This window comes from Scophthalmus maximus, chromosome 11 (assembly GCF_022379125.1).
Source record: "Scophthalmus maximus strain ysfricsl-2021 chromosome 11, ASM2237912v1, whole genome shotgun sequence".
NCBI lineage: Eukaryota > Metazoa > Chordata > Actinopteri > Pleuronectiformes > Scophthalmidae > Scophthalmus > Scophthalmus maximus.
The window spans coordinates 25,071,087-25,098,228 of NC_061525.1; the positions used below are offsets into that span (position 1 = coordinate 25,071,087).

Consider the following 27,142-nt stretch of genomic DNA (forward strand, 5'->3'; position numbering starts at 1 on the left):
AGGAAACTAACTGTGCAAGTAACTCATACAACATCCCTTTAATCTGAAGAGAGGCTTTTGTTTTGGAGACGGGGCGGAAGTGGAGTGTGTTTCCTGTCGGGACTTGACGTCGGTGTTGATGACGTCAGTGTGTGGTGTGCGCTCAGCGGCCGAGGTGAACCCGCTGTCCCACCGTGTCGGTGCCACAGTCCGATGCCCCGCTGCTCTGCTCCCTGTCAGCATGGGAGACGAGCCCGTAGGAGAGGGCCCCGGAGGAGAGGGCCCCGGAGGAGAGGGCCCCGGGCTGCTGGACGAGGCGCTGCAGCGGTGGATGACCTGGGACCAGGTGAGTGTCTGCACCCGGGGAACGATCAGACAGATGCTCATCTGTGTGTGTGCGTGCGTGCGTCTGTCTGTCTGTCTGTCTGTCTGTCTGTGTGCGTGCGTGCGTGCGTCTGTCTGTGTGTCTGTCTGTCTGTCTGTGTGCGTGCGTGCGTGCGTGCGTGCGTCTGTCTGTCTGTCTGTGTGTGTGTGTGTCTGTGCGTGTGTGTGTGTGTGCATGTCACCAATCATTGATCAATACCCACATAATGGGTCACGGGTTAACATCAGTTTCCACATGGTGGCGCTGATGCGTCATTAAAGCCCCCCCCCCCTCCCCCCAGCCGTGTGTCGGTAAAGGTCACTGCAAATGTCAACGTCCTGAAAAAGCTTCACACAGACACACACCAACATTCACGCTCACAGTCATGTCGATATCATCATATATCATATCATATCATACAGTAATTCATATATCATATCATATCATATCATATCTACTTCTCAAAACATGTCAACTTTAGTGTTGATAGTTCAGAGTCCAAACCCCGAGGGACTGAAGCAACAGATGGAGTGTGTGTGTGTGTGTGTGTGTGTGTGTGTCTCAGGGACCAGGTTCTAATGGATCCCCTCTCCTGTATTGTAGAACCACTGGACACGGGTCCAGGTGGAGTCTCTTGTAGCGTCGGGTCAGTTTGAAGATCTGAGGTCGAGACTCTGCAGCAGGATGAGCTTCGGTACTGCCGGACTCCGAGCGCCGATGGGAGCCGGATTCAACCGGATCAACGACCTCACCGTGATCCAGTCCACGCAGGTCAGACCAGTTAATGAACCAGACCACACCTCAGACCAGTTAATGAACCAGACCACATCGGACCAGTTAATGAACCAGACCACATCGTACCAGTTAATGAACCAGACCACACATCAGACCAGTTAATGAACCAGACTACACCTCAGACCAGTTAATGAACCAGACCACACCTCAGACCAGTTAATGAACCAGACTACACCTCAGACCAGTTAATGAACCAGACCACACCTCAGACCAGTTAATGAACCAGACCACACATCAGACCAGTTAATGAACCAGACTACACCTCAGACCAGTTAATGAACCAGACCACACCTCAGACCAGTTAATGAACCAGACCACACCTCAGACCAGTTAATGAACCAGACTACATCGGACCAGTTAATGAACCAGACCACACCTCAGACCAGTTAATGAACCAGACCACATCGTACCAGTTAATGAACCAGACCACACCTCAGACCAGTTAATGAACCAGACCACACCTCAGACCAGTTAATGAACCAGACCACATCGTACCAGTTAATAAACCAGACCACACCTCAGACCAGTTAATGAACCAGACCACATCGTACCAGTTAATAAACCAGACCACACCTCAGACCAGTTAATGAACCAGACCACATCATACCAGTTAATAAACCAGACCACATCATACCAGTTAATAAACCAGACCACACCTCAGACCAGTTAATTAACCAGACCACACCTCAGACCAGTTAATGAACCAGACCACACCTCAGACCAGTTAATGAACCAGACCACACCTCAGACCAGTTAATAAACCAGACCACACCTCAGACCAGTTAATGAACCACACCACACATCGTACCAGTTAATGAACCAGACCACAGATCAGACCAGTTAATGAACCAGACCACACCTCAGACCAGTTAATGAACCAGACCACACCTCAGACCAGTTAATGAACCAGACCACACCTCAGACCAGTTAATGAACCAGACCACACATCGTACCAGTTAATGAACCAGACCACACCTCAGATCAGTTAATGAACCAGACCACACCTCAGGCCAGTTAATGAACCAGACTACACCTCAGACCAGTTAATGAACCATAATAACTCAATAAAACCAGTCAATGTCCTGATCAGTGCAGCTGGTTTTGGTGACTCTGACGTTCCGCTCTCTGCTCAGGGTCTGGTTTCATACCTGTCCAGGTTCATGGCTGATGTCAGCAGCAGAGGTGTGGTGGTGGGGTTTGACACCAGGGCGCAGGAGGAGAGCGGCTGCAGCAGTCAGAGGTCAGCTCCTGGAAAAGAACCATAAATATGTGAGGAACCAGAATCCTTTGAGAGAGAATCTGAGGAAGAGACGAGTCAGTCACAGACGTACAGACGTGCCAGACAGTATACCTTTCTATATATAGATATATATATCTATATATAAGTTAAGATCATGGACACATTTTGTGGGTGGGGTCACAGTGACATAACTGTGTCTTATTTGTTTCAGGTTGGCAAAGTTGACAGCGGCCGTGATGCTCAGCAGAGATGTCCCCGTTCATCTCTTCTCCACATTTGTCCCCACGCCATTCGTGGTGAGTTGTCCAGCATCCGTCTCACACCTGAAGGTCGTCAGCTGTGTGGTCAGTGTTTCATCTGTACGTTTCTTTTTCAGCCGTACGCTGTGAGGAAGCTTGGAGCAGCGGCTGGAGTGATGATCACCGCTTCACATAATCCTAAAGAAGACAACGGATACAAGGTCAGAGACGCAACTACAGGAGTAACTTCCTCACAACGTAGAAAATGAAAATGTGGAAAGTCTCTAAATCACTCCTGGTGCTCGGTGATTTTGCCTCCCCCTGCAGGTGTACTGGTGTAACGGCGCTCAGATCACCCCTCCGCATGACAAGGAGATCCTGCGGAGCATCGAGGAGCAGCTGGAGCCCTGGAGCGCCTCCTGCTGGGATGAGGGGCTGGTGGAGAGGTGCTCCCTGAGAACTGACCCCCTGACCAAGATCAACAGCTGCTACATGGACGAACTCGCCTCCCTCTGCTTCCATAGGTAAGAGGACGAGTTCACCTCTGCAGGTCGTCAGCCAGACCCCAGATGTCTGCAGGTAGTCCCCCAGACCTCTGCAGATAGTCCCCCTGACCTCTGCAGGTAGTCCCCCAGAACTCTGCAGGTAGTCCCCCTGACCTCTGCAGGGGGTCCCCCAGACCACTGCAGGTAGTCCCCCAGACCTCTGCAGGTAGTCCCCCAGACCTCTGCAGGTAGTCCCCCAGACCTCTGCAGGTAGTCCCGCAGACCTCTGAAGTCTGTCTCTCGGTACCCGAGCCCTCTGGAGTTCATACCCAGACATCTGCAGCAGGTGCTGGAATCTGGTGGGAGCTGCTCCTTCACACCGTGGCTACCATGCCGTGTCTTCTATGTTCTGGTCTCAGTGGTGGAATGACTGACCTTTTGCCACAAACTATATTTTCTTTGTGTTTCTCAGGGATCTTAACAGCAGCTGTCCGTTGAAGTTCGTCCACTCGTCCTTCCATGGCGTCGGACACGTCTTTGTCCAGCAGGCCTTCCAAATCTTCGGCCTCGCTCCACCGATTCCCGTCCCTGAGCAGAAAGACCCCGATCCCAACTTCCCCTCCGTCCGCTGTCCAAACCCAGAGGAGGGAGAGTCTGTTCTGGTGAGAAACAGATCCCAGTGTTGCTGTGATTTTTAAAAAATGTTTTAATAATCCGCCACTTCCTTCTGTGCTGTAGGAGCTTTCTCTTCTCCTGGCAGAGAGAGAAAACGCTCGGATCGTTCTGGCAACAGATCCCGATGCTGACCGTTTGGCTGTAGCAGAGAAATCTGATGGGTAACTGTGATGTTTGCTCAGAGGCATTTCAGTCCAGAGACCTCAGAGGTCAAACCTGCAGGTGTGGTTTACCTGTGCTGGTCTGTGTTCCAGGTGTGGTTGGAAGGTGTTCACAGGAAACGAGCTAGCAGCTCTGCTGGGATGGTGGATGTTCTTTAATTGGAAGGAGCGCCATCCAGACCCAGCAGACACTAAGAGCATCTACATGTTGGCCACCACGGTGTCGTCCAAGATCCTGCAGGCCTTCGCTCATGTCGAGGGGTTCCACTTCGAGGTGAGACATCTCTTCACTTAGCATGGTGAAGACTGTGATCAGACTGGTACAATGAGGAGGATGATGATCTGTGTCTCTGTGATGAACAGGAAACTCTTCCAGGGTTTAAATGGATCGGGAACAGGATGCACGAACTTTCCAAAACAGGAAACACAGTCATATTTGCCTTCGAGGAGTCAATCGGTTTCCTGTGCGGCAGTATGGTCCCTGAGAAAGACGGTGTGAGCTCTGCGGCGGTCGTTGCGGAAATGGCGGCTTACCTCCACAACAAGAGCCTGAGTCTGAACCAGCAGCTCCACAACATCTACCAGACGTACGTTGGTTAATACACAGATTCATACCTCGGGTCGTACGTAGCACTGTGATTAAAATACTGATGAGTTATTGTCAAAATAATTTTACATCCGGATTTATTGACTTTAGCATTATGAAGATTTGAACTGATGCTATTTACATTTGTCTGCTTGGTTCAGATGAGAGAGAAGGTTCTGTTAGCTGGGCGTGGATCTGGAAAAATGGGTGGAACCAGGAGTCTTTAATCTCAATCTTTAAAGCTACAGTGTGTAATATTTTTGAAGAATTTATTCACAGAAGTTGAACATATTGTTCATAACTCTGTTCATATAAGAGTTAAATATAGTTCCATGAGGTGGACCGACCTCCGTGTGAGTCTCCATATTTCTATTTCGTGTTGAATACGGTTGTTGAATTAAACGGTCCAGAATACGTCGCGTTCACGTTGAATTTTCAGACGCTGCCGGATACAGGAAATGGAATCAAGGGTGCGCCACCATAAAGTGTCCCCTGTTGGGTGCTCAGTTGGTTGCAGTTTGCAACTTTACCACCAGGTGCCGCCAGAAAATTACACACTGGGGCTTTAACTAGTGACATTGGGACATTGACAGATGTGTGAGCTCCGATGAGTCAGTCTAGTTTTATTTAAAGGAGCAGTCAGTCATTTTGGAGAGGGCTTGGTTCTCTCTTAGCTGTTGATGATTTTAGTGCTCTGGCCACAAACCCGCAACCCCTGCTACGTGAGACAGACGCACTAACCACGAGGACAAAACCCTGAAATTGCAGCGATACCCGATAGCTTGTCTCTGAATGCGTCGGCAAGCGATGTTTACAAGCTGTTCAGTCTGAAGACGACTGTTGTTGCCGTTCGATCATTACCCAGCTTCTTCCACGTGGGGCGGAGTTTTGAGGTTGTTCATTGGTTAACGTCATTAACAGTTGGGCGTCATCATTCGAGGAAACCTCGAGATCTTTCTCTGCTCCAGTTTTCATCAGCACGGAAAACTTTTTCTCTCTTATATTGACGGTCGTCTCTTATTTCGCGGCTTCTCCAGGTATGGTCATCATGTGTCCAGAACCTCCTACGTCGTCTGTAATGACCCGTCCACCATCCAGAAGATCTTCAGCCGGATCAGAAACTTTGACGGCGAGGGATCTTACCCAAAGTCGTGCGGTGGCGTCCGGATCGTCCACGTCAGAGACGTTACCACAGGATACGACAGCAGTCGGGCTGACCTCAGATCTGTAAGACCAAGTCTCCCCGCTGAGAGTGGGTTTGTGTGACATCATGTGAATCTTGTGTTTCCTGTGTAGGTTCTTCCCGTGTCCAGCAGCGGTCACATGATCACCTTCACGCTGCAGAATGGCGTGGTGGCCACGCTGAGAACCAGCGGCACCGAACCCAAGATCAAATATTACACTGAGTTCTGCGCGGCGCCTGGGAAAAGGTCAGCTGACTGTGACATCACAACCTCAAACTGTTTCATCAGGAGAAAATATGTCACAGATGCGTATTCAGGACCTGATTCTTTTAATATTTAATGATCAACAATAACTGATAATTGATCAATGTCTGATCAGTGGGCGTGTCTGTTGCAGTGATGTGTCCAGTCTGGAGGAGGAGCTCTCGACAGTGACGGCCGCTTTACTCAATGACTTCCTGGAGCCAGAGAGAAATAACCTGATCCGTCGCTTCATCTAGCACCGCCCCTCTGCACACCTGGTCCTTCCTGTGATGTCACATCCTGTTGTGTTTATAAGAATCAGAGCAGCAGCTGCTTCGTTCTGTGGTGTCAGTCAAGTTCACGTCAGACTGAAGACGTTTGATGTTAGAGACCGAACCTGAAGAGGCAGAGAGCATGATGGGTAGAGAATCCAAAGACAATTTGTGCCACTGTAAAAAATATTTTCAGTTTCAGTTTTTTTTCTCGTTAAAACGACAAACCAAGTGTTTTCAGTTGTAGCGTGAGTTTGGTTGTTTGAACATGAGAAGTTGTTCATGTAAGATGTTGAAACATTTTCTGAAACAAGATGATGTTGTACGTTTCGATGATTAAAACTTAAAAAGTTCATCTTAATAAGAAACAACTATTTTTCTTTTCAATAATTTTTTCATCATGTGGCCCAAAAATATTTTTTTTACAGCTTTTGTAAAAAGTTTTTGTTGTGTTTTATTTCAGGACAGAGGCGGGATCCAGAAAGTCTTTCCTCACCAGTTGTCCTTGACCTCAGTTTTAAAGGTCATGAGGTCAAAGTTTAAAGGAGGATTCATCCAACTCCACTGACACTAAACTACGTCGTCATGTGACTTTGTGGTGAAACTACGCATTTCTGAAGATGAATGAGTTCTTATAGGGTTGATTCATATTAAACATGAATCAACAGTGAAACATATGCATTCATCACAGAGGTTCAGTAGAAAAAACAATAATCTAGAAACTAAAAGTAAAAGGTTTTAAAGGTAAAAGGATGACGTGTGACATCAGATGTTATGATTCATATGTAACAGTAACTTACATCTGGGTCATATTCACACTCTTCTTTTTCTACGTCTTCTTCTTCTTCTACTTCAGATTGAATCGTTTACGTTCATTTGTGGCGCGTCACGTTAAATATCGCTGCCACAATGAATTGTGGATCTTTATCTCCTTTCCTCTCACATAGGACGCTCCAGTGTGTCCTCTGCTAAAGGAGATATGAAAGGCAGCATTGAAGCTCCTTTCCTAAACACTTAGAGAATCTGAACATTTTCATGGTGCTGAGGAAACAATTCAGGGTGACTTCAGGATTTAGGAAACTTCCTAATCAAATTGACAATTCAACTGCACCCGTCTGTCATGACTCTCAGCATGTTGAGTGTGGTTAAAAGTTTGGACCTTTGTCCTAAATGTACTGAGACAGATCGTTTCTATGGAGACGGACATTCTGTCTGTTTGATGACGACATTATTCTGAGAGCAGCTGATTCAGGATCAGACGTGAAACAGCAGATCTCAGACCTCGGTCTCTTCACATCCAATCAATCAATATTAAATAATCAATAATCCATCACCAGATCTCTCTCACTCAGAGAATCAAACTTGTCCTCGATTACATTCACGTGACAGCTTCAGTCACTTCTCTGATTCCAACAGGTAGAAACACGATCTGACCAGTGACACCTGACCTCACAGCGCCACCTGCCGATATACATACACATTTATATGCATGTGTATATATATATACATACACATGCATATATAAATATACGTATGTATACATACATATACATGTGTATATTTCTATACACATGTATATTTCTATACACATACACGTGTATTTATATACATATACAAACACCTCCCTCTTATAATAATACTCATATTCCTCGGACCACAGGCCGAGGAGGAGGAGTAGCAGCAATCTACCAATCAGACTTATTGCTTAACCCTCGACCTAAACATTGTTTTAACTCATTTGAAAGCCTAACTCTTAGCCTCCTTCACCCAAGCTGGAAATGTCAATAACCAGTTATTGTAGTCGTTGTTTATCGACCACCAGGCCCTTACTCTGAATCTTTATCTGAATTTTCAGACTTTTTATCTGAGTTGGTGCTTAGCACAGATAGTTATTATAGTGGGTGACTTCAACGTTCATGTGGATGTTGCCAACGACAGTCTTAGTTCTGCCTTTAATTCGCTCATAGACTCAATTGGTTTTACTCAACATGTAAACAAACCCACTCACTGTTTTAATCACACCCTCGACCTCGTTCTGACCTATGGCATAGACATTGACAATCTTATAGTATTTCCTCAAAACCCTCTGTCCGATCACTACTTAGTTACATTTGAATTCTCCATTATTAACTTTACTGAATTTGGAGAAAAGTTCTATTACAGCAGGTGTCTATCAGAAAACTCTGTTAGTAAATTCAAAGAAACAGTTCCTTCGTTATTTACTCTACTGCCATGTGTCGATACAGTGCAGGATCGTTATCAAAACTTTACTCCCATACAAATTGATGATGTTGTTGATAGTGCAGCAGCCTCACTACGTTCCACACTTGACACTGTCGCCCCTCTGAAAAAGAAGACAGTCAAACAGAGGAGGATAGCTCCATGGTTTAATGCACAGACACGCGCTTTAAAACAGACGTCACGTAGGTTAGAAAGGAAGTGGCGTTCCAATAGTCTAGATGATTCTCACCTAGACTGGAAAAATAGTTTAATTACATATAAGAAAGCCCTCCGAAATGCCAGAACCAATTATTATTCTTCACTAATAGAGGAAAATAAAAACAACCCCAGGTTCCTCTTCAGCACTGTAGCCAGGCTGACAGAGAGTAAAAGCTCTACTGAACAGTCGAGTCCTCCAACTCTAAGTAGCAATGATTTCATGAGCTTCTTTACTAATTAGATTATTACCATCAGAGAAACTGATAGCACAGACACACTGTCCAGTACAGTAGCTTCTGAACCAATAGTATCGCCTAATTTATATTTAGAATGCTTCTCCCCTATAGATCTGGCTGAGCTGACTTCACTTGTCACTTCATCCAAGTCATCAACCTGTCTTTTAGATCCTATTCCATCAAGGCTATTAAAGGATGTATTACCTTTAATTAATAATTCCATATTAGATCAGATCAATTTATCTCTATTAACAGGCTATGTACCAAAGGCCTTTAAGGTGGCAGTAGTTAAACCTCTGCTCAAAAAACCGACTCTGGACCCAGATATCTTAGCTAACTATAGACCCATATCAAACCTCCCCTTTATGATCCTTGAAAAAACTGTTGCTAACCAGTTATGTGACTATTTACACAGGAATAGTCTGCTTGAAGATTTCAGGGGTTTAGAAACATCGTAGTATAGAAACAGCACTACTGAAGGTTACCAATGACCGTCTCATGGCCTCAGACAGTGGAAATGTTTCTATTCACGTCCTATTAGATCTGTGTGCTGCATTTGATACCATCGATCACAAAATTCTGTTACAGAGACTAGAACACATTGGGATTAAAGGAACAGCACTAGAATGGTTTAAGTCCTACTTATGAGAGATTTCAGTTTGTTAACGTTAACAACAAATCTTCCATTCACAAAAGTGAGACATGGAGTACCACAAGGTTCTGTGCTGGGACTGATACTTTTCACATATATATATATACTTACTTGGTTTAAGAGCATGACTTGAAATTGTGTATAGTTATAGTGATTCCATTAATGCAAAATCTGTTAAAACTCTAAAGTGATTTATCACTTATATATATATATGTTTCCTTCAGGCAATATAAGAAAACACCGTAAATTTCCATTGCTACGCTGATGATACCCAGCTGTTGTCAGGGTTAGGCAGGAACTGGACCCAAATGCAGAGGTGGTGAAGAGAATATTTAATAATGAAACGAAAACCAACTTAGTGTCCACAACATGTAGCAAAAGGTAGTCAGAACTTAAACACTGGAGCCAGGGGGAAAATCACAGGAACAGACCAGGAGAGGAGGGAGAGGAGGGAAATCACAGATGAACCAACAAAGACAAAGGGAAGCACAGAGACTAAATAGACAAGGTGGGCGGGGCTAATTGAACACAGATGAGACACATTAGGAACAGGTGCAGACAATCACAGGTCAGGAGACACAGGAAAAACAAAGACACCAGAAACAAGACACGGTAAAGGAAGTGCAGCAACACACGGAAAAGGACTTCAAAATAAAACAGGAAACAACAAGGGATCATGACAGTACCCCCATCTTAAGGGCCGAATTCCAGACGGCCCAAATAAAGAGAGTCTGCACGGAACCGGGTGGGTGGAGGGGTTGAGGGGGCTCAGCAGGCGCAGCAGCTCTGGGGGATGGCCTGGAGGCAGGGCAGGCAGGCGTAGAAGTTCTGGGGGAACACCCACGAGGGACACGTCGATTGGCCCACCGACTGGCAACTTAGAGGGTTTGGCCGGACCACCTACGAGGAATGTGTCGATCGGCCCTCCAACTGGTGACGAAGAGCAGGCGTCGGCCGGAACACCGACGGGAACGTTTTGACTGGCCCTCCGACTGGCGATGTGGAGCAGGTGTCGGCAGGGACCTCCGACGCAGGAACAGGGGATGGCAGGAGGTTAGCAGGCCCGAGGCTAGCCGACGTGGAGGACGGCTGGAGGCAAGCAAGCCGCACGCCTGTCAACGTGGAGACCAGCTGCAGACCAGGAACCTCGATGCTAGCCGACGTGGTGGTTGACTGGAGGCTACCAGCCACAGAAGTCTCAATGCTTTGGGCTAGCTGCAGATGGTCAAAAAGTCCCTGGACTTGTCGTGCCGCCTCAAAAAACTCCTCGACCGGAATGCCACTCTCTACTGGGTCCATCTTTTGGTTGGTACGTACTGTCAGGGTTAGGCAGGAACTGGACCCAAATGCAGAGGTGGTGAAGAGAATATTTAATAATAAAACGACAACCAACTTAGTGTTCACAACATTTAGCAAAAGGTAGTCAGAACTAAAACACTGGAGCCAGGGGGAAAATCACAGGAACAGATCGGGAGATTAACAGGTACAGACAGGGGGTCAAAATCACAGATGAACCAACAAAGACAAAGGGAGGCACAGAGACTAAATAGACACAAGGTGGGAGGGGCTAATTGAACACAGGTGAGACACATTAAGAACAGTTGCAGACAATCACAGGGGCAGGAGACACAGGAAAAACAAAGACACCAGAAACAAGACACGGGAAAGGAAGTGCAGCAACACAAGGAAAAGGACTTACAACAACAAGGGATCATGACAGCTGTATTTATCTATAAAGCCAGATGAAACTAATCAGGTAGACAAACTTCAGGAATGTCTTAAAGACATAAAGGTCTGGATGACTTATAATGTATTACTTCTAAATTCAGAAAAAACTGGGGTCATTGTACTCGGCCCTAAACACCTCAGAGAAACATTATCTGATCATGTAGTTACCCTGGATGGTATAACCTTGGCCTCCAGCTCTACTGTGAAGAGAACCTGACAAGGGGAAAGATCCACCAGGTCAGACTGAACGACAGACGCCGTCAGAAAAGGATAAAAGTCAACGTGTGGTTCAGTCTGAGGATGAGGAGACTCAGCCTCGGACTGAACAGGAGGCTGAGGACGTGTCAGTAGACAGGCCTCCCAGTCACACTGTAGGACAGAACCTAATGAAAGTGACAAACCAGCTGAAGATGAGCCAACTGTCGTCCCTGCAGTCACAGCATTGGACACAGTGAGAAATAAAGAGGTTGTGTTGGGCGAAAATGAAAAAGTTCTCAAACTGACTGCAAGGAAATGAAAAGAAAAAAACAAGAAACGGAGACGGAGATGGAGGAGGAGGAGGAGGAGGAAAGGGTGGAGGAGGAAGACGAGGAGACGGAGATGGAGGAGGAGGAGGAGGAGATGGAGGAGGAAGAGGAAGAGGAAGAGGAGGACTCTGTTGTACAGTCAGTCAGCCTCTTACTGACTCACAGGTCACTGTTGGGTCGGTGCAGGAAGGAATGTACGAGGTCCAACAGATAAGAAACTTCCTTCAGAAAAAAAGAACCACGAGAATGTAAAGTTTGAACCATTCTGGGGACAAACAAGTGTAATTAGTCTCAATGAGACTCAGAGGAATCTCAGGGGTGAAGGAGGCTTCACAGAGCAGGAGTTCTACAGATTGAAGAATCTGGTTCAGAGGATCAAACTTGAGCTTTTAAATGTTGAGGAGGACGAGGACACGTGAGACGGTCCGTCTGCTGTCGATCTCAACTTCTGTATCTTTTTACTGTGTCTCTCCTCACGTCTTTGGAAAGATGATGTCGCATGGAGGCCATTGGCCAGCACCATTCTAAGGGGGGTAGCAGGTCTGGGTCTCGATCCTTCATTGTTTTTAGTGGACTGTGGTTTAATCCCTTTGTGTAAACTGCCTCACTTTTATCAAGGACTTTTTAAAGCGTGGACACTTTTTAAATGGACCAGACTAGGACCTGCAGCGTCTCTGTTCTGGCTCCTGGAGGAGCCTCTGGTGTGGGGGGCCCGGCTGGATCTCCACGATGGCAGCAGACCCGGACTCACCGAGAGACTGACTTGGCCTGAGGTCGGCCCGTCACACCAGGACCATTCTGAACGAGTGGACCAACAGACTGGACAGTGAGGAGGGGGAGATGCTGCAGGACCATCTTCATGGGACTGGAACCCCCGATTTCGGGACATTGATCTCATCTTTCACTCTGTGTTTTATGACTTGTTTTTATTTAAAGCATTCTTTGATTTATTTTTGTTTTTTTATTTTTAGTGCATTTGTAAAACGACACTGATGTTTCTGGTGAATTGTTTAATAAAAGTTGTTTTCAAAAATTAAAAGAATCTCTCTCTCTCTCTCTCTCTCTCTCTCTCTCTCTCTGCCCTGATATGTTTACAGTACATGTCACTAACCCCGTTTGTGTTTTCTAGCTCGTTTAGTGTATCTCTGACCCCAGAGCTGCAGGACCCAAACCCCTCATTATTATTGTTATTATTATTACTATTATTGTTATTATCATTATCATTATTATTATTATTATTAGTAGTAGTAGTATTATCAGTCTGGTAGAGACTGAAGTGGCGGTTGTACAACTGTCCTCTCTCTCTCTCTTCTCTCTGCTTTATTAATAATAATCATGATGATGATGGTGTGTGTGCTGTTGAATCTGCATGTTAAAATGTCTGCTCCGGCTCCCTGTCGCCTTCAGAAGCCATTTGAATCCTTCTCCTGGTTCTTGAAGCTCTTGATGGTCTCGGTCCTTCTTGTCTCTCACATGTGCTTTTGTCTCGTGAGCCAATAGAAGCTCAGCTCTTCATTGTTCATGAAGTTGAAGGCCTCTTGTTCCTCTGATGGCCCTCGTCTGTGGAGCCTCCTCCTGACCACCAGAGGGCAGCACACTGTTGACCCACCTTTTTAATCTGGCTTCTTTTTGAATGTGTCCCTTTATTCATATTTGAGCCTTTTTTAATATTCGTATACTTTTAGGCTTCATCTAATTTAATCTTGTTACTCTGATTTTATTTGTGGAATCCGTCCTCCGAGTCTCATGAGAATCAGTTCTGTCGTTTTTAGGAAACAAACAAAAACACGAACAGGCGTGAAAACTTCTCCTGAAGTGACAAGTGTTTCATCAGCACCACGATAAGAGACGCGGATGATCCGACCGTCGTCAGAAAGCTTTTCATGTTTCTTCTGTTTATCCTCAGGATTCTGGGCTGGAGACACAGACGGTGCAGCAGGTAGAGGACGAACCAGAGTCACATCCAGACTGTGGCCCAGACGTTCTGACTGCCACAGATCAAACTGACCAGACGAACACTACCTGTAACACACAGGTGATGATTGAACTGAAAACAGATTTATCTTGATGTCACAGTGTGATAAACCTTAAACCTCCCGATGGAACACAGGAACAACCTTAAGACCCTCCCGCAGGGTATGCGGGAGGCCAGGGGTTCGATTCTCGTTGAGCTCCTACCTTCGGCAGGATTTGATCTTTTCTGCTGTAGCCGCAGGTTCAGACGACATGAGAGGTAGACAGAGAGTGGACCAGTATCAGAACCATCAGGACGACCAAGCAATGAGACTCCACACGCAGATGAACTCGCTTGAACATATACTGAACACAAACAAATACCCGTCAGATATTATCAGTGTCAGCAAATACAAAATGTCCAGTCAGTTGTGTAGTTGTCTGTCCTACCGCACTTTGACGTGGAGGAGAAATGTCCTCAGAGGGAAACCATCTGTTCAGTCCTTCTCAAGGACACGTAGGTCGGCTCGCCATCACTTAACTGGAGTATCTGCTCTTCAGTGTCCAAAGATCCGCCTGACCTACAGACAGTCGCCTTTCCTTTAGTTACACTCTCATACAACTAATGATACAGACGGATCTCGCTCTTCATAGAGCGCAACAGCTTTTTGAACGGCTCCGGTTCCAGAAGAGTTTTAATCCTGAATGATCGGATACAAGATGAATCTTCACCATAGAACATTTTATTTCCGCGCGAAGAAAGAATTGAAAAAGGTATATAAAAAAAGGCAAAGGTACAAGATTGTGTATGTAATGTTTTTAACAACGAAGGAACTACTTCTTCTTCTTCTTCTTCTTCTTCTTCAGATTGAATCGTTTACATTCATTCATGACGCATCACGTTAAATATCTCTGCCCCAATGAATTGTGGGTCTGTTTCTCCTTCCTCTCACAGAAGCTCCAGTGTGTCCTCTGCTGAAGGAGATAGGAAAGGAAGCATTGAAGCTCCTTTCCTGAACACTTCATCATCATGGTGCTGAGGGAACACTTCACTCAGTCTGAAGCTTCCTGAGCACGCGTGACTATTGGACCTCAGCCTGTGACTCATGTGAAAGTTAAAGTCAAATGAGTTGGGTGGAAAAAGTAATATGATTAAAATGTCTGAATTTATCCAACGAGTTCTGGAAACATCTGACTTCATCCTGCCACCAGGTGGAGCGTCCTTACAGCAAAGCATTCTGGGACTCGTAGTCTCTTTGACTTTAAGTTTTGAAGAAATAAGATGTTGGAAGACTTCACCTTTATCAATCAATCATTTCATTGATCACTAGGGTTAGATTGTAAATGTTTGTGAGTTTGATTCATGAGCTGATGAAGATTCAGATTCTCTGAAACTTTATTTATCGACGTCATCGTGACCTGACGATTCTCTTTATGAATTATTATCTTTAGTTTCACAACTTTTCAACCGTCGTCATTTAGTCAGAAGATGGATTCTAATGTTTCTCTGCAGACAACAAACAGTTCTCACACTAATCCTGTAACATTATCATTTTATTTATTCACTTTACTTTTCCTTTTATTAACCCCTTTTGCTCTGACAAAATCATCAGCTAAATGAAATTACAAATTTACTTTATTTAATAGTTTTAAAAATTTCCAGGTGATAAAGAAGTTATTGAAAGTCAAAGGTTTATTTTATTACAGTTTGTGATTGAAAAATATTTATAATCAACATTTGAATGTTTATGAAAATGAGCTGAACAAAGTGACTCTTGTTTATTTTATTTCAAACTTAATGTGAAACTAAAATAACAGTTTGTGTAATTATATATTTTATTATATACGTGAATTTGTTTGATCATTTTAATCATTAATGAATCAAACTGATGTTGTTTTAAACAGAGTCAATTGAAATATGTTTCATAAAATAATAGGAGGATGAAGAAGTTTGTTCATTTATTTTTCTTCTTCTTTATTATAAAGTTTCAAACATAATTTATTATTATTATCTTCACATAAATAAACTTTTATTCAAATGTCAGATCTTTAACTTTAAGTTCTCTGCTCACAACAACAATAACAATAATAGTGTTATTAGTAATAATAATAATAATAATAATAATAATAATAATCACAGCAACAACAGCAACACCAATTATATAATAATATACTGGTTCAGTCTCTGTGTGTCTGTGTGTTGGTCACGTGTGCGGGGTCAGGACCTCGGCTCTGAGGCCGAGGTTTTGAAGGATCCGGGTTCGGATCTGGTGCAGGTTGATGCCATAGATGATGGGGTTGATGAGGGGCGGCACCACCAGGAGCTCCGCCGCCAGCATGTTACGCAGCGCCTGCAGCGCAGCGCCGCTGCCGTAGCGCGAGTACATGACGTCGAACACCAGCGAAAGCGTGAAGACGAGCAGCGTGATGAGGTGCGGCAGACACGTCTGCACGAGCTTCCTGCGGACAGATCGCGACCGCAGCGACGCGCGGATCAGGTGCACGTAGGAGACAAGGATGAGTCCGGTCTGAGACAAGTGCGAGATCAGGAGTGCAAAGCCGTAGACGTTGTTGACGGTGGTGTCGGCGTGGCACGACAGCTTCACCACGTCCCAGTTGGTGCAGAAGATCTTGCGGATGTGGCGGCCGCAGAGCGACAGCCTGGCGGTCAGCACGGTGCCCACCGAGGTCTCCAGCAGCGGGAAGCACCAGCTGAGCAGCAGCAGCTGCGCCACCTTCTGCGCCGTCATCAGCGCACGATACTGCAGCGGCTTGCAGATGGCCAGGTAGCGGTCGTACGCCATCACGGTGAGACTGGTGAACTCACAGAAGATGTAACTGTACAGGACGAACATCTGCATCATGCAGCCGGCGTACGTGATGATGTGGGAGTCGGCCAGCAGGTCGTGCAGCAGCTTCGGGTAGAAGCTGGACGCGCCGCAGATTCCGTTCACGCACAGATTACAAACAAAGATGTGGATGGGCTCGTGCAGCGTCTTCTCCGCGCACACGGTGGTGATGAGCGTCAAGTTCACGAAGATGGTGAACAGATATGACGTCAGCGCCAAGGCGAAGTACAGCTGCCGGTTGGTCAGAGAGTCGTTCAGACCATGAAGCACGAACACGATGTCAGAGTTATTCTCCATCACACGAGACGAACTGTCAACGTCAAGTCAACGTCAAGATCATATCAAGATCAACATCATCATCATCATCTTCAACATCAACATCAACGTCAACGTCAACGACGACGTCAACGTCATATCAACATCATCATCACATCAACATCACGTCAAAGTCATATCAACGTCATATCACATGTCCACAGAAGCTGAAACTTGAGGACAATGAACCACAGACAGCGTCAGACTCACTGACACATGATCACTGACGACTTTTTCTGCAGTTACCACATCAAACAACAAGACGTATGAATCAAGTCAGACACAGATCAGGTCAACAATGAAGCAGCTACTCGTGAACAACATGAACCACTGGATGAATGAATGAGAGTGAGACATCAGGCAGCAGGTGAGGCAGGTGACCTGACATCAGGCAGCAGGTGTGGAGGCCTGTGTCACGGTCGACCAGCCGCAGCTGCTCTTGTTCACCTGCAGACTCATGGGTGGAGTGACGTGTCTGATGACATCAGAGAGTGGGGGGTCACGCCCCTCCTGGTGAACATGCAGCCATTATCTATACCGATATATCCTTTAAGGGTCGCGGGGGCTGCAGCCGATCCCAGCTGACACTGGGCGAGAGGCGGGGTACACCCTGGACAGGTCGCCAACGTATCACAGGGCAACACACAGAGACAAACTATCATTGACTGTCACATTAGCACCTACGGACAGGGCATGATGGGATAGGTGTGCGGGGCATGATGGGAAATGTGGTAAGACAGAGCCTGAAGTTACGTATTGAGTTAACAGTTTGTCCGACGTGTGTATATTAGCACAAACACGACACTAACAATGACAATAGGAACATGATGAAACACTTGTGCTGGTGAACACGATCAACAATGTTAATGACTCCAGCCAGTGTGAGACCAGAGGCACAAGAGGGACGAGGTCATCCTCAGTGGTGTGGACCAGTGGGACAGTGCTGAGCTCTGATTAGTTTCTGAGGGAATCAGTGGAAACTGTGGCTCATGTGAAGACACCTCAGCGACAAACATGTTGTCGTGACCTGTGACCCTTTGACCTGAGGGACAGCGGCCTCTGTGGGTTTACGTGATGTCAGTTGCTTGGTTAGTTTGAGAAGTAAAGTTTGAACAGAAAAGTTTCTTTCATCAGACTCAGAAGGTTTAAACCCGTAAATGTTCTTCCGTTCTTTTTCGGACGCAGACAACAGTGACTGTAGGAGAATCTCAAGGCTTTTGTGACATCGCATCACGTGAATAGTGACGCAACTACTACTACTCACTTTATATGCAATCTCATCACGTGAAAAATTTGCTTCAGGAAGGCACCAGAGCTCCTGTCACAGGTAACAGGGAGGTTTAGGACGGCGTTGTGTGAGAGGAGTTCTGACACGTGTCTCAAGACCTCCGCTCAACTGCCTTAGATATGAATCAAACGCATGAGAGCGGGTGATTTGAGCCGAGGTGTTACCTGAACCTGTGGAAATGATCCTGAATCCAGAGAAGCATTTATGACATATGGGATTCCTGGCAGGAGTTTTGATAAGAGGGTGAATAAGTGAAGTGATGAACGGTTGACCTTGCAGGACACTACATGTCCCAGAGAGAGGGAGGCGGTGAATCTTTCACCTGAGGAGACATGAGAGCAGAGCAGCACTGTGACTTGTTCAGCCTGGTCGTGAGCTGTCCTTGGTGACAGGCCGACCAGAAAGGGCGATGTGCCCTAAATTGGTACAGAGTCCCAAAGAAATGGCTGCCACCTTTTCAGCCGAGGAGGCAAAGATATCAGCTGAGAGGTCGGCGTCTGGTGGAGGTGGTGGAAGATTGAGCAATGATTTAAGGTGGAAACTAATTTGTGTGTATCTTTGGTCAAGTGGGGGAATTGGGACAGACCCTTACTTGAGGCAGGTTAAAGTGAAGAGGAAACAGGAAGTTCAGACATGAGGTCAGTGTGGAGGGAGTCTGTGGTCTCATCGACCTTCAAATATTTCAACTCAAGCGAATGAAGCGCATGATGGGAATTTGCGTTGAATCATTAGCGGCACTCGCGTCGCGTCTTTGTATTGGTGTTGTATGTGATCTCACCGCACTGGTCTGGTGTGAACGCAGCTTTAACAAATTTTAAAAAACAAAACAAAACAAAAAAACTATTTTAAAACGTGATCAAATATGAATCACGTGATCTTGAACAGATGGTTCTAAACTGTGAATGTCGGTGAGTCTGGATAACGAAGAGGCGTTGGACTACTAGACTATAAAGCTGCAGCAGCTCGACAGAACCACGTTCAGATCCGTCACGGCTTCAGTGAAACTGGTCAGATGTTTTTTTCATTTGATCTTTGAGCAAAATAATTAGAAGAAAAACTCTTTCATCATTTTTCTCACTGTTGTTGTTTATACCTAAAACAAGAATGAGGTTAAATTCAACTTTATCTTATTTCATTCTTGAAGGTTATTTACATGTAGGAACTTTGAGATACTTGTATTTTATGTTAACTGCTGTGACGTATATTTCCATCGTTCTTTCCAACGTGTTGCTGGTAGTGGTGATCTGTGTGAACAGAAGTCTTCATGAACCCATGTACCTGTTTCTGTGCAGCCTGTTTGTTAATGAACTGTATGGTAGTACAGGCTTGTTCCCGTTCCTGCTGCTTCACATCCTGTCGGACTCTCACACTGTTTCTGTTCCTTTTTGTTTCCTGCAGGTTTTCTGTTTTTTCACATATGCAAATGTAGAGTTTTATAATCTATCCATCATGTCGTATGACAGATACCTCGCTATCTGTTGTCCTCTGCAGTATAACACACGTATGAGCTCTAACAAAGCGTTTATCGTTATAATTTTCATATGGTTTTACTCGGTTGTGAAATGTCTCATTACTTTATCTTTAAGTATCCGTTTGACTCTGTGTGGAAACAGGTTGAACAGTTTGTATTGTCATAACTACCTTGTAGTGAAGTTGGCGTGTTCTGACACCACAGTGAATAATATCTATGGACTGTTTGGTGTTGTTCTAACCGTCTTAGTTCCTCTGCTTCTCATCCTTTTCTCCTACATGAAGATTCTTAAAGTTTGTTTTTCTGGCTCCAAACACATGAGACAAAAAGCCGTCAGCACCTGCTCACCTCAGCTGGTGTCTCTGCTCAACTTCTCCTTCGGCTGTTCCTTTGAGATCCTTCAGAGCAGGTTTGATATGAGCAGTGTTCCCACTGTGCTGCGGATCGTCCTCTCTCTGTATTTCCTCGTCATCCAGCCGCTGTTGAATCCTCTCATGTTTGGAATGCAAATGTCAAAACTACGAAATGCATGGAAACGTGTTCTGTGTGATAGAAAACCGACAGACGCGAAGAACCATGAGTCACAATAACGTCTGTGATATTCTGATTCAAACTGATTATTCTGGACACGTCCGGTGTTTTATTGTCACTGACCTGGAAAGTGACATTATAAAGTTACAAAATATGATTTGAACTAAACATGATGATGCCTGAATTAATCTGGAGTCAGTGGGAAAAACAACGCTTCAACAGGTTTTACAAACACTGTTCTGTCTGTTCTGTCTGTGGTGCCACGGTCATCACCAGGGAACAGGCTGTTCACTCTGCACAATCCTTTCATTTCTGTGTTTATATTGTTTGCTATTGTATAGTATTTCTATTTTTTTCTTCGGAAAAAATATGTACTTTTGCAAGATCTAGCAAAACTTTCAATGTGGTTCCGGCTCAGTTCAGTCCAACACGACAAGGAAACCAAACACAACAGCGGAGCGACTGGACTTGGTTGTAACTTCTTGGAGACGTTTCACCTCTTATCCAAGAACCGAATAAGATTCTTGGATGAAGGTGAAACTTGGCCAAGAAATTACATTCAAGTCCAGTCGCTCCTGATTCAACACCGTTGTCGAAAACTATGACGTGGATGAATGAGAAACTCCACAGACACGACAACGGAGGACACAGTTTTATTTTGAGAATGGCCTCAAATATAAAGACATTCAATCAGTGCTTGGCAGGTGAGACACCGTTTTAACATAAGTGAGCAACGTCTGAACTATTGACGTATGGACACTCGTCACAAAGTGTATGGACTTGGCAGTCCTGCTACTTACTGCTCTTTTTTCTCCATGTCTTCTCTGGGGCTCCGTAGTTTGTCAGGTTGTAACCAGATGAGACAAAAAGGCACCTGTTCCCCTCACCCGGCGTCGCTGCTCAAGTTTCACAGAGAAGGTTCACATGAGCAGGTTTCCTAATATTTTCTCATGGTTGTACTTTCTAACGTGTCAGCCGTTGTTCAACCCGCTGATGTACAAACTCAACGTGTCCAAGATACGTAACGTCTCAAAGTCTGTTTTGTTCAGTTTGAAATACAATAAAAAAAACATCCGCTTGTCAAGCTCAGAGCTGCGTGACGTGACTGTGAAACAGAACATCAGTGTCGTACAAAAGGAAAAAAGTCTGAATGATTAAATCTCCATGAAAGAGATGTGAGATATTAAACATAAACAATCAACAGATATTTGTTAAATTTTAGCCACATGTAAAAGTGAATGAGTTGAAATTCAACAGCTACTGAAAAATATATCTGATCCACTAGATTTACATGTCATGGTTCTGCCCCAATAAACTCTAAAGACCATGAACTTTAGTTTCTAGTGGACTTTTATTTATGTTCCATGCTTTGTGTATCTCTAAGTTCTTAGTGTTTCTTTACCTTAGTTAAGTTACCTTTGTTATCCCCTGTCTGTGATTTCATTCCGGGTGTCTGCACTTTCTTTTCCTCTGTCTTGTTTCTGTTCACTTTACTTTTCCTGTGTTTCCTGCCCCTGTGATTGTCCACAACTGTTCCCAATGTGTCTCACGTGATGCCCATCATCTGTGCATCCTTTTGTCTACTTAGTCTCTGTGCTTCCCTTTGTCTTTGTCGGTTCCTATTGATTTTGGCCCCAACCTGTTTGCTACCTGTCGGTACCTATTACCCATCGGATTTGTCTTGTCTCCTGGTCGGTATATTCTTTATTTTTACCATCGTGATCCCTCCTGCTTGTTTGGATCTTATTTTGTTTTGCACCCAAGATTGTTAGTCTGTTTTTCTGTTGGACTATTTAATATCCTTATTTTGAGCATTCTGCATTTGAGTCCTGCCCCTTGACACGTGACAGAACAAACCGACCAACATGGACCCAGCAGGTATGACTTTTGAGAGGAGCTGGATGATCTGCAATATACCCTCATGTTGATGTATGAAGAATATTTGAAAGACTTTGGGCCCGAGTATAAGGGAGCTGTTCTGCGGCTAGCACAAAGGGAGGTGGCTATGCAGACCTGGTTAAGGAATTCCTTGCATCCCTTGCTAAAGGATTTTGTGGACACCTCTGTTGCTGCTTGCTTGCAGCCGGCCTCAAGGTCGGCTAGCATAGGGCCTGCTAGACTCCAGCCAGCCACCACATTGGCTAGCCTCTGTCCTGCTAGCTTCCTGCCATCTCCTGTTCCTGCGCCGGATGTCCTGGCCGACACCTGCTCCTCGTCTCCAGTCGGCGGACCGATCGACTCATCCTTCGTCGGTGGTCTGGCCGACCCCTCCTCCTCGTCTTCAGTTGGTGTGCCGATCAACACATCCTCAGTCAGTGGTCTGGCCGACCTCTCCTCCTTGACCCCTGTCATCCGTCCGAACGACACATCCCTCGTCGGTGGTCTGGCGACCCCTCCTCCTCATCTTAAGTCCATGGGCCAATTGTGACATTCCTCTGTCAGTGGTCTGGCCGACCCCTGATCCTTGTCTTCAGTCAGCGGGCCGATCGACGCATCCTCTGTTGGTGGTCTGGTCGACCCCTCCTTCTCGTCTTCAGTCGGTGGTCTGGCCGACCCCTCCTCCTCGTCCCCTGTTGGAGGGCCGAACGACACATCCCTCATCGGTGGTCTGGCCGACCCCTCCTCCTCATCTTAAGTCCGTGGGCCGATTGTGACATTCCTCTGTCAGTGGTCTGGCCGACCCCTGCTCCTTGTCTTCAGTCAGCGGGCCGATCGACGCATCCTCCGTTGGTGGTCTGGTCGACCCCTCCTTCTCGTCTTCAGTCGGTGGTCTGGCCGACCCCTCCTCCTCGTCCCCTGTTGGAGGGCCAATTGACAAATCCTCCGTCGGTGGTCTGGCCGGCCCCTGCTCCTTGTCCCCTGTAGGCGGGCGGCCAACACATCCTCGGTTGGTTGTCTGGCAGACCCCTGTTCCTCGTCTCCAGTCGGCAGGCCGATCAACACATCCCTCGTCGGTGGTCCCCAAGATCGACTATACCTGTCTGCCCGGACCTCCAGGTCATCTTCCCCAGTGGAGGAGTTACCCAGCGTAGCCCGTACCCAGTTTTCCAATGACTTTGTTTTATTGGCTCCTGGCCCCAACCTGTTTTCTACCTGTCTGTACCTATTACCCATCGGATTTGTCTTGTCTCCTGGTCTGTATATTCTTTAGTTTTGTCCTTGTGGTCCCTCCTACTTGTGTGTGTGTGTGTGTGTGTGGTCAATGTAAAGTATTTTGTCTAACTGCTCCTGACACTCTGACTCTTTGCGTCTCATTCAAACCTGGTGGAAGTGACAAACGCTGCTCAGCTGTTGGATGGCCATTAAAGGGGTAGTGAGCTATTTGGATCCAACAAACGTTAGGGTTAGGGTAACCCTGATCCGACTTATATCAACATATCAAAAATATCCAGCTTGTATCATAATATCATATGAGAAGCTGAACTAGAGATGATCACTCACCTGCCTCAGCAGATCATCTGTTTTACTAAGGGTCCAGGAAGCTGCTGACTGGATCCAGCAGGATGAGCCACATCACACACGTCTCTTCGTTGACTTGACCCATTAACGTCAGAATCCACGTTATAGAGACTCCTGCACCTCTGACCTGCTGCGACCCGACGCCACCAGCAGCTGACTGTAATCAATTCTGTCCCTGTTTCATTTCAACCTTCTGCACTTGAGTTTTTCTGTGAAGAACTTTGTGACTCGCTCTGTGATGCTGCTGTTAAACCTTCTATGCTTCTGCGTCCAGGACGAGGTTGGATTCAGAAAGTCTTCCCCTAACCACTTTTCCTTGACCACAGTAGAAACCTTCATGAGGTGAAGGAAAGGTTAAAGGAGGATTCATAGGACCTATGAAAAGAGAATCCGACTCCGAATCCGTCGTCATGTGATGGTGTTGATGTGTCTGTCGTGGTTAAACTACACATTTGTGAAGATGAACTACAAAAACCTCTTGTAGGCGACTTCACCTCGTGAGTTCTTATCATACTGATTCATGTTAAACATGAACAACAGTGAAACATATTTATTCATTACTGAGGTTGAATAGAAATAAAAACAATAATATAATACTATACTCCTTCTACTTCAGATTGAAGTGTTTACATTCATGCATGGTGTCGCAATGAATTGTGGGTCTATTTCTCCTTTCCTCTCACATACAAAGCTCCAGTGTGTCCTCTGCTAAATGAGATAGGAAAGGAAGCATTGAAACTCCTTTCCTAAGCACTTGGACAATCTGAAGATTATCAGGTGCTGAGGAAACACTTCAGGGTCATTTCACTGAGTTGGGAACCTTCCTAAGAAAAACTGACTATTGTACTGCAGCTCAGGTCAGAGGTCAGAGACACTCAGTCTGGTGAAAAAAGGCTTTTTCATTCATTTACAACATGAATGAAAAAACCCTTAAATGCCAAACATTTTTTCATTCATATATATATATATATATATATATATATATATATATATATATATATATATATATATATATATATATATATATATATATATATATATATTACCGCAATTCTTATTTATTCATTTAATTTCATGCCATGCATGTGAGATGTCTTTTTGTCTTTTTTTAAAAACTGTTTTGCACTGAACAGACGAGCTCTCCAAATGGCGTTGTATGTTTTCATGTACAATGACAATAAAGGCTTTTTATTCTATTAATTCATTGGATATATTGATTATGACCTTAAGTATTTGTAACATTACCGAAGCAAATGCCCTTTGAGCCCAACGCAGCTGGACATGATTTTGTGTAGTTGTTGTTGTTGTGCATGTTTTTCTCTCTGGGATGAATAAAGTATTGAAAGTCTCAGAGTGTCAAACAGACCAAGATCAGTCTTTTGATTTCTATCATGAAGTCAAAGTCAGACTTTTATTGTTCTTCTTCTTATTCAAGCTGCGCAAATCTACTGGACGAACTTAAAAACAGACTTTTACACTTGTTACGTATCTTGGACATGTTGAGTCCGTACATCAGCGGGTTGAACAGCGGCTGACACGTCAGGAAGTACAACGATAAGAAAACACGCAGCATATTAGGAAAATGGCTCATGTCGAACCGGCTCTGTAAAACTTCAAAACAAACCCCGAAGGAGAAGTTGAGCAGCGACGCCAGGTGAGGTGAACAGGTGCCGACGGCTTTTTGTCTGGTCTGGTTAGAACCTGAGAAACAGACTTTAAGGATCTTGATGTAGGAGAAAAAAATCACAGTCACAGGGAGACAGACGGTCGGAGAAGCAGCAAGCAGCTCGTACACGTTGTTGACTGTGGCTTCGTGACACGACAGTTTGACGACGGAGTGATTATCACAGTAAACTTTGTTGATGACGTTTCCACACAGACGCAGAGACGACGTCAGGGCCGTCGTCACAAAGACAGCAACGAACGGAGGAAACCAGACCACAGCGATCAGCAGGGCAACATTATGGAGAGTCAAATGTGAGTTATACTGCAGAGGACGACAGACGGCGACGTAGCGGTCGTAAGACATGACGGCCAGATTAGTGAACTGGACACTTCCATACGTGTAAACACAGAAGATCTGCAGGAAGCAGAGCGGAGCAGCGACGGTGTGAGAGTCCGACAGGATGTGAAGCAGCAGGAAGGGGAACAAGCCTGTACTACCATACAGTTCATTAACAAACAGGCTGCACAGAAACAGGTACATGGGTTCATGAAGACTTCTGTTCACACAGATCACCGCAACCAGCAACACGTTGGAAAGAACGATCAACACGTACAAACACAGAACAATCAGGAAGAAGAAATATCTCCAGGGTCCAGTGTCCACGTAGGCAGACAGAGTGAAGTGAGACACAGCAGACGAGTTCAGCTTCATCCTCTTTTGCTTCATACAGTGAAAATAAATGATGTCATATTTATAAGAATATAATATAACACGGCTCACACTCAGCGTCACCTCTGGTCTCAAAGTGCAGATCAAGTGTTAAACACATGAACAATATGCAGGTTTGACACATTTAAAGAAAAACATCATCATGATCTTCACTCAAACGTCTGTGAGTGTAAACAGACAGAATCACAGACGACAGTCACAGACAGTGTGACTCTATATCAGCTGCTGCAGAGATGACCAGCTTCCCTCCAGACTGAGTGAAACTCTGCTGCAGCTTCTTTTAACTTTCCCTCTGGAGGATGAGACTAAGCTGACGAGCTGCTCGTCATCGAGCAGCTAACTAACTAACCCCTAAAACTGAATAACCCCAAGTAACTAACAGACAACACAAACAATCTGACCAACCAACCAACCAACTAACAACTAGCTAAGATACAACACTAACTAAGTAATAATCAAACAATCAAACCCACTAACCAACTTACTAACAAACAAACAAACAAACAAACAAACAACAACACTAACTAACTAAAGACAAACACCCTGAACCTCCCCAAACCGCCCACCATGAGTGGAGTTTGTCATGGCGACACAGTGACATCAACATGGAGGAGTGGGAACAGACTCCTCCCACAGTCAGTGGACGCCACAGCTACGGAAAACCACAACAGACAAAATGAATACTGAGTAAACACATTCATTAACAAGTCAATACATATAATCATATACATAAACATAAACACGCATCGAATCATTGTCAAATGTGAGGTTTGTGTTTTAAACTGTATTTATCTACTGTTGAGAGGCGGAGTTCACCCTGGACAGCCAATCACAGGCCAACATACAGAGACACAACCATTCACTGTCACATTCACACTGACTGTGTTTGGAATGTGGGAGGAAGACAGAGAACCTGGAGAGAACATGGAGAGAACCTGGAGAGAACATGGAGAGAACCTGGAGAGAACCTGGAGAGAACATGGAGAGAACATGGAGTGAACCAGGAGAGATACCAGAGAGAACATGGAGAGAACATGGAGAGAATCTGGAGAGAACCTGGAGAGAACCTGGAGAGA

General features: G+C 45.3%; 4 protein-coding genes across 7 annotated transcripts; 2 read left to right on the plus strand and 2 right to left on the minus strand.

Moving 5' to 3' along the window:
- The first annotated feature begins 85 nt into the window (after positions 1-85).
- On the plus strand, positions 86-6,591 carry pgm2l1 (phosphoglucomutase 2-like 1). 4 transcript variants are annotated; one of them, XM_035621896.2, is made up of 13 exons: positions 86-325; positions 947-1,114; positions 2,272-2,378; positions 2,590-2,674; positions 2,755-2,838; positions 2,945-3,141; positions 3,575-3,764; positions 3,841-3,938; positions 4,032-4,212; positions 4,302-4,525; positions 5,562-5,700; positions 5,821-5,954; positions 6,088-6,591. In XM_035621896.2, exons 1-13 carry the CDS (start codon positions 119-121, stop codon positions 6,206-6,208), a joined length of 1,935 nt encoding a protein of 644 aa, XP_035477789.1. In that variant the 5' UTR covers positions 86-118; the 3' UTR covers positions 6,209-6,591. The 4 variants fall into 4 exon arrangements, with proteins under 4 accessions (XP_035477789.1, XP_035477787.1, XP_035477788.1 ...); XM_035621894.2 differs by having other exon boundaries at positions 88-325; positions 5,562-5,751; XM_035621895.2 differs by having other exon boundaries at positions 90-325; positions 5,562-5,751; positions 6,106-6,591.
- A 9,371-nt stretch (positions 6,592-15,962) lies between these two features.
- LOC118299581 (putative gustatory receptor clone PTE03) lies at positions 15,963-16,904 on the minus strand. The gene has a single exon (XM_035623409.2). The coding sequence runs from the start codon at positions 16,902-16,904 to the stop codon at positions 15,963-15,965; it is 942 nt and encodes a 313-aa protein (XP_035479302.1).
- A 2,410-nt stretch (positions 16,905-19,314) lies between these two features.
- Positions 19,315-20,271, plus strand: LOC118299582 (olfactory receptor 10A3-like). The gene has a single exon (XM_035623410.2). The coding sequence runs from the start codon at positions 19,315-19,317 to the stop codon at positions 20,269-20,271; it is 957 nt and encodes a 318-aa protein (XP_035479303.1).
- Positions 20,272-25,097: 4,826 nt separating this feature from the next.
- On the minus strand, positions 25,098-26,135 carry LOC118299583 (olfactory receptor 2G6-like). The gene has a single exon (XM_035623411.2). It carries the CDS (start codon positions 26,061-26,063, stop codon positions 25,098-25,100), a length of 966 nt encoding a protein of 321 aa, XP_035479304.2. The 5' UTR covers positions 26,064-26,135.
- Between the last annotated feature and the right edge of the window lie 1,007 nt (positions 26,136-27,142).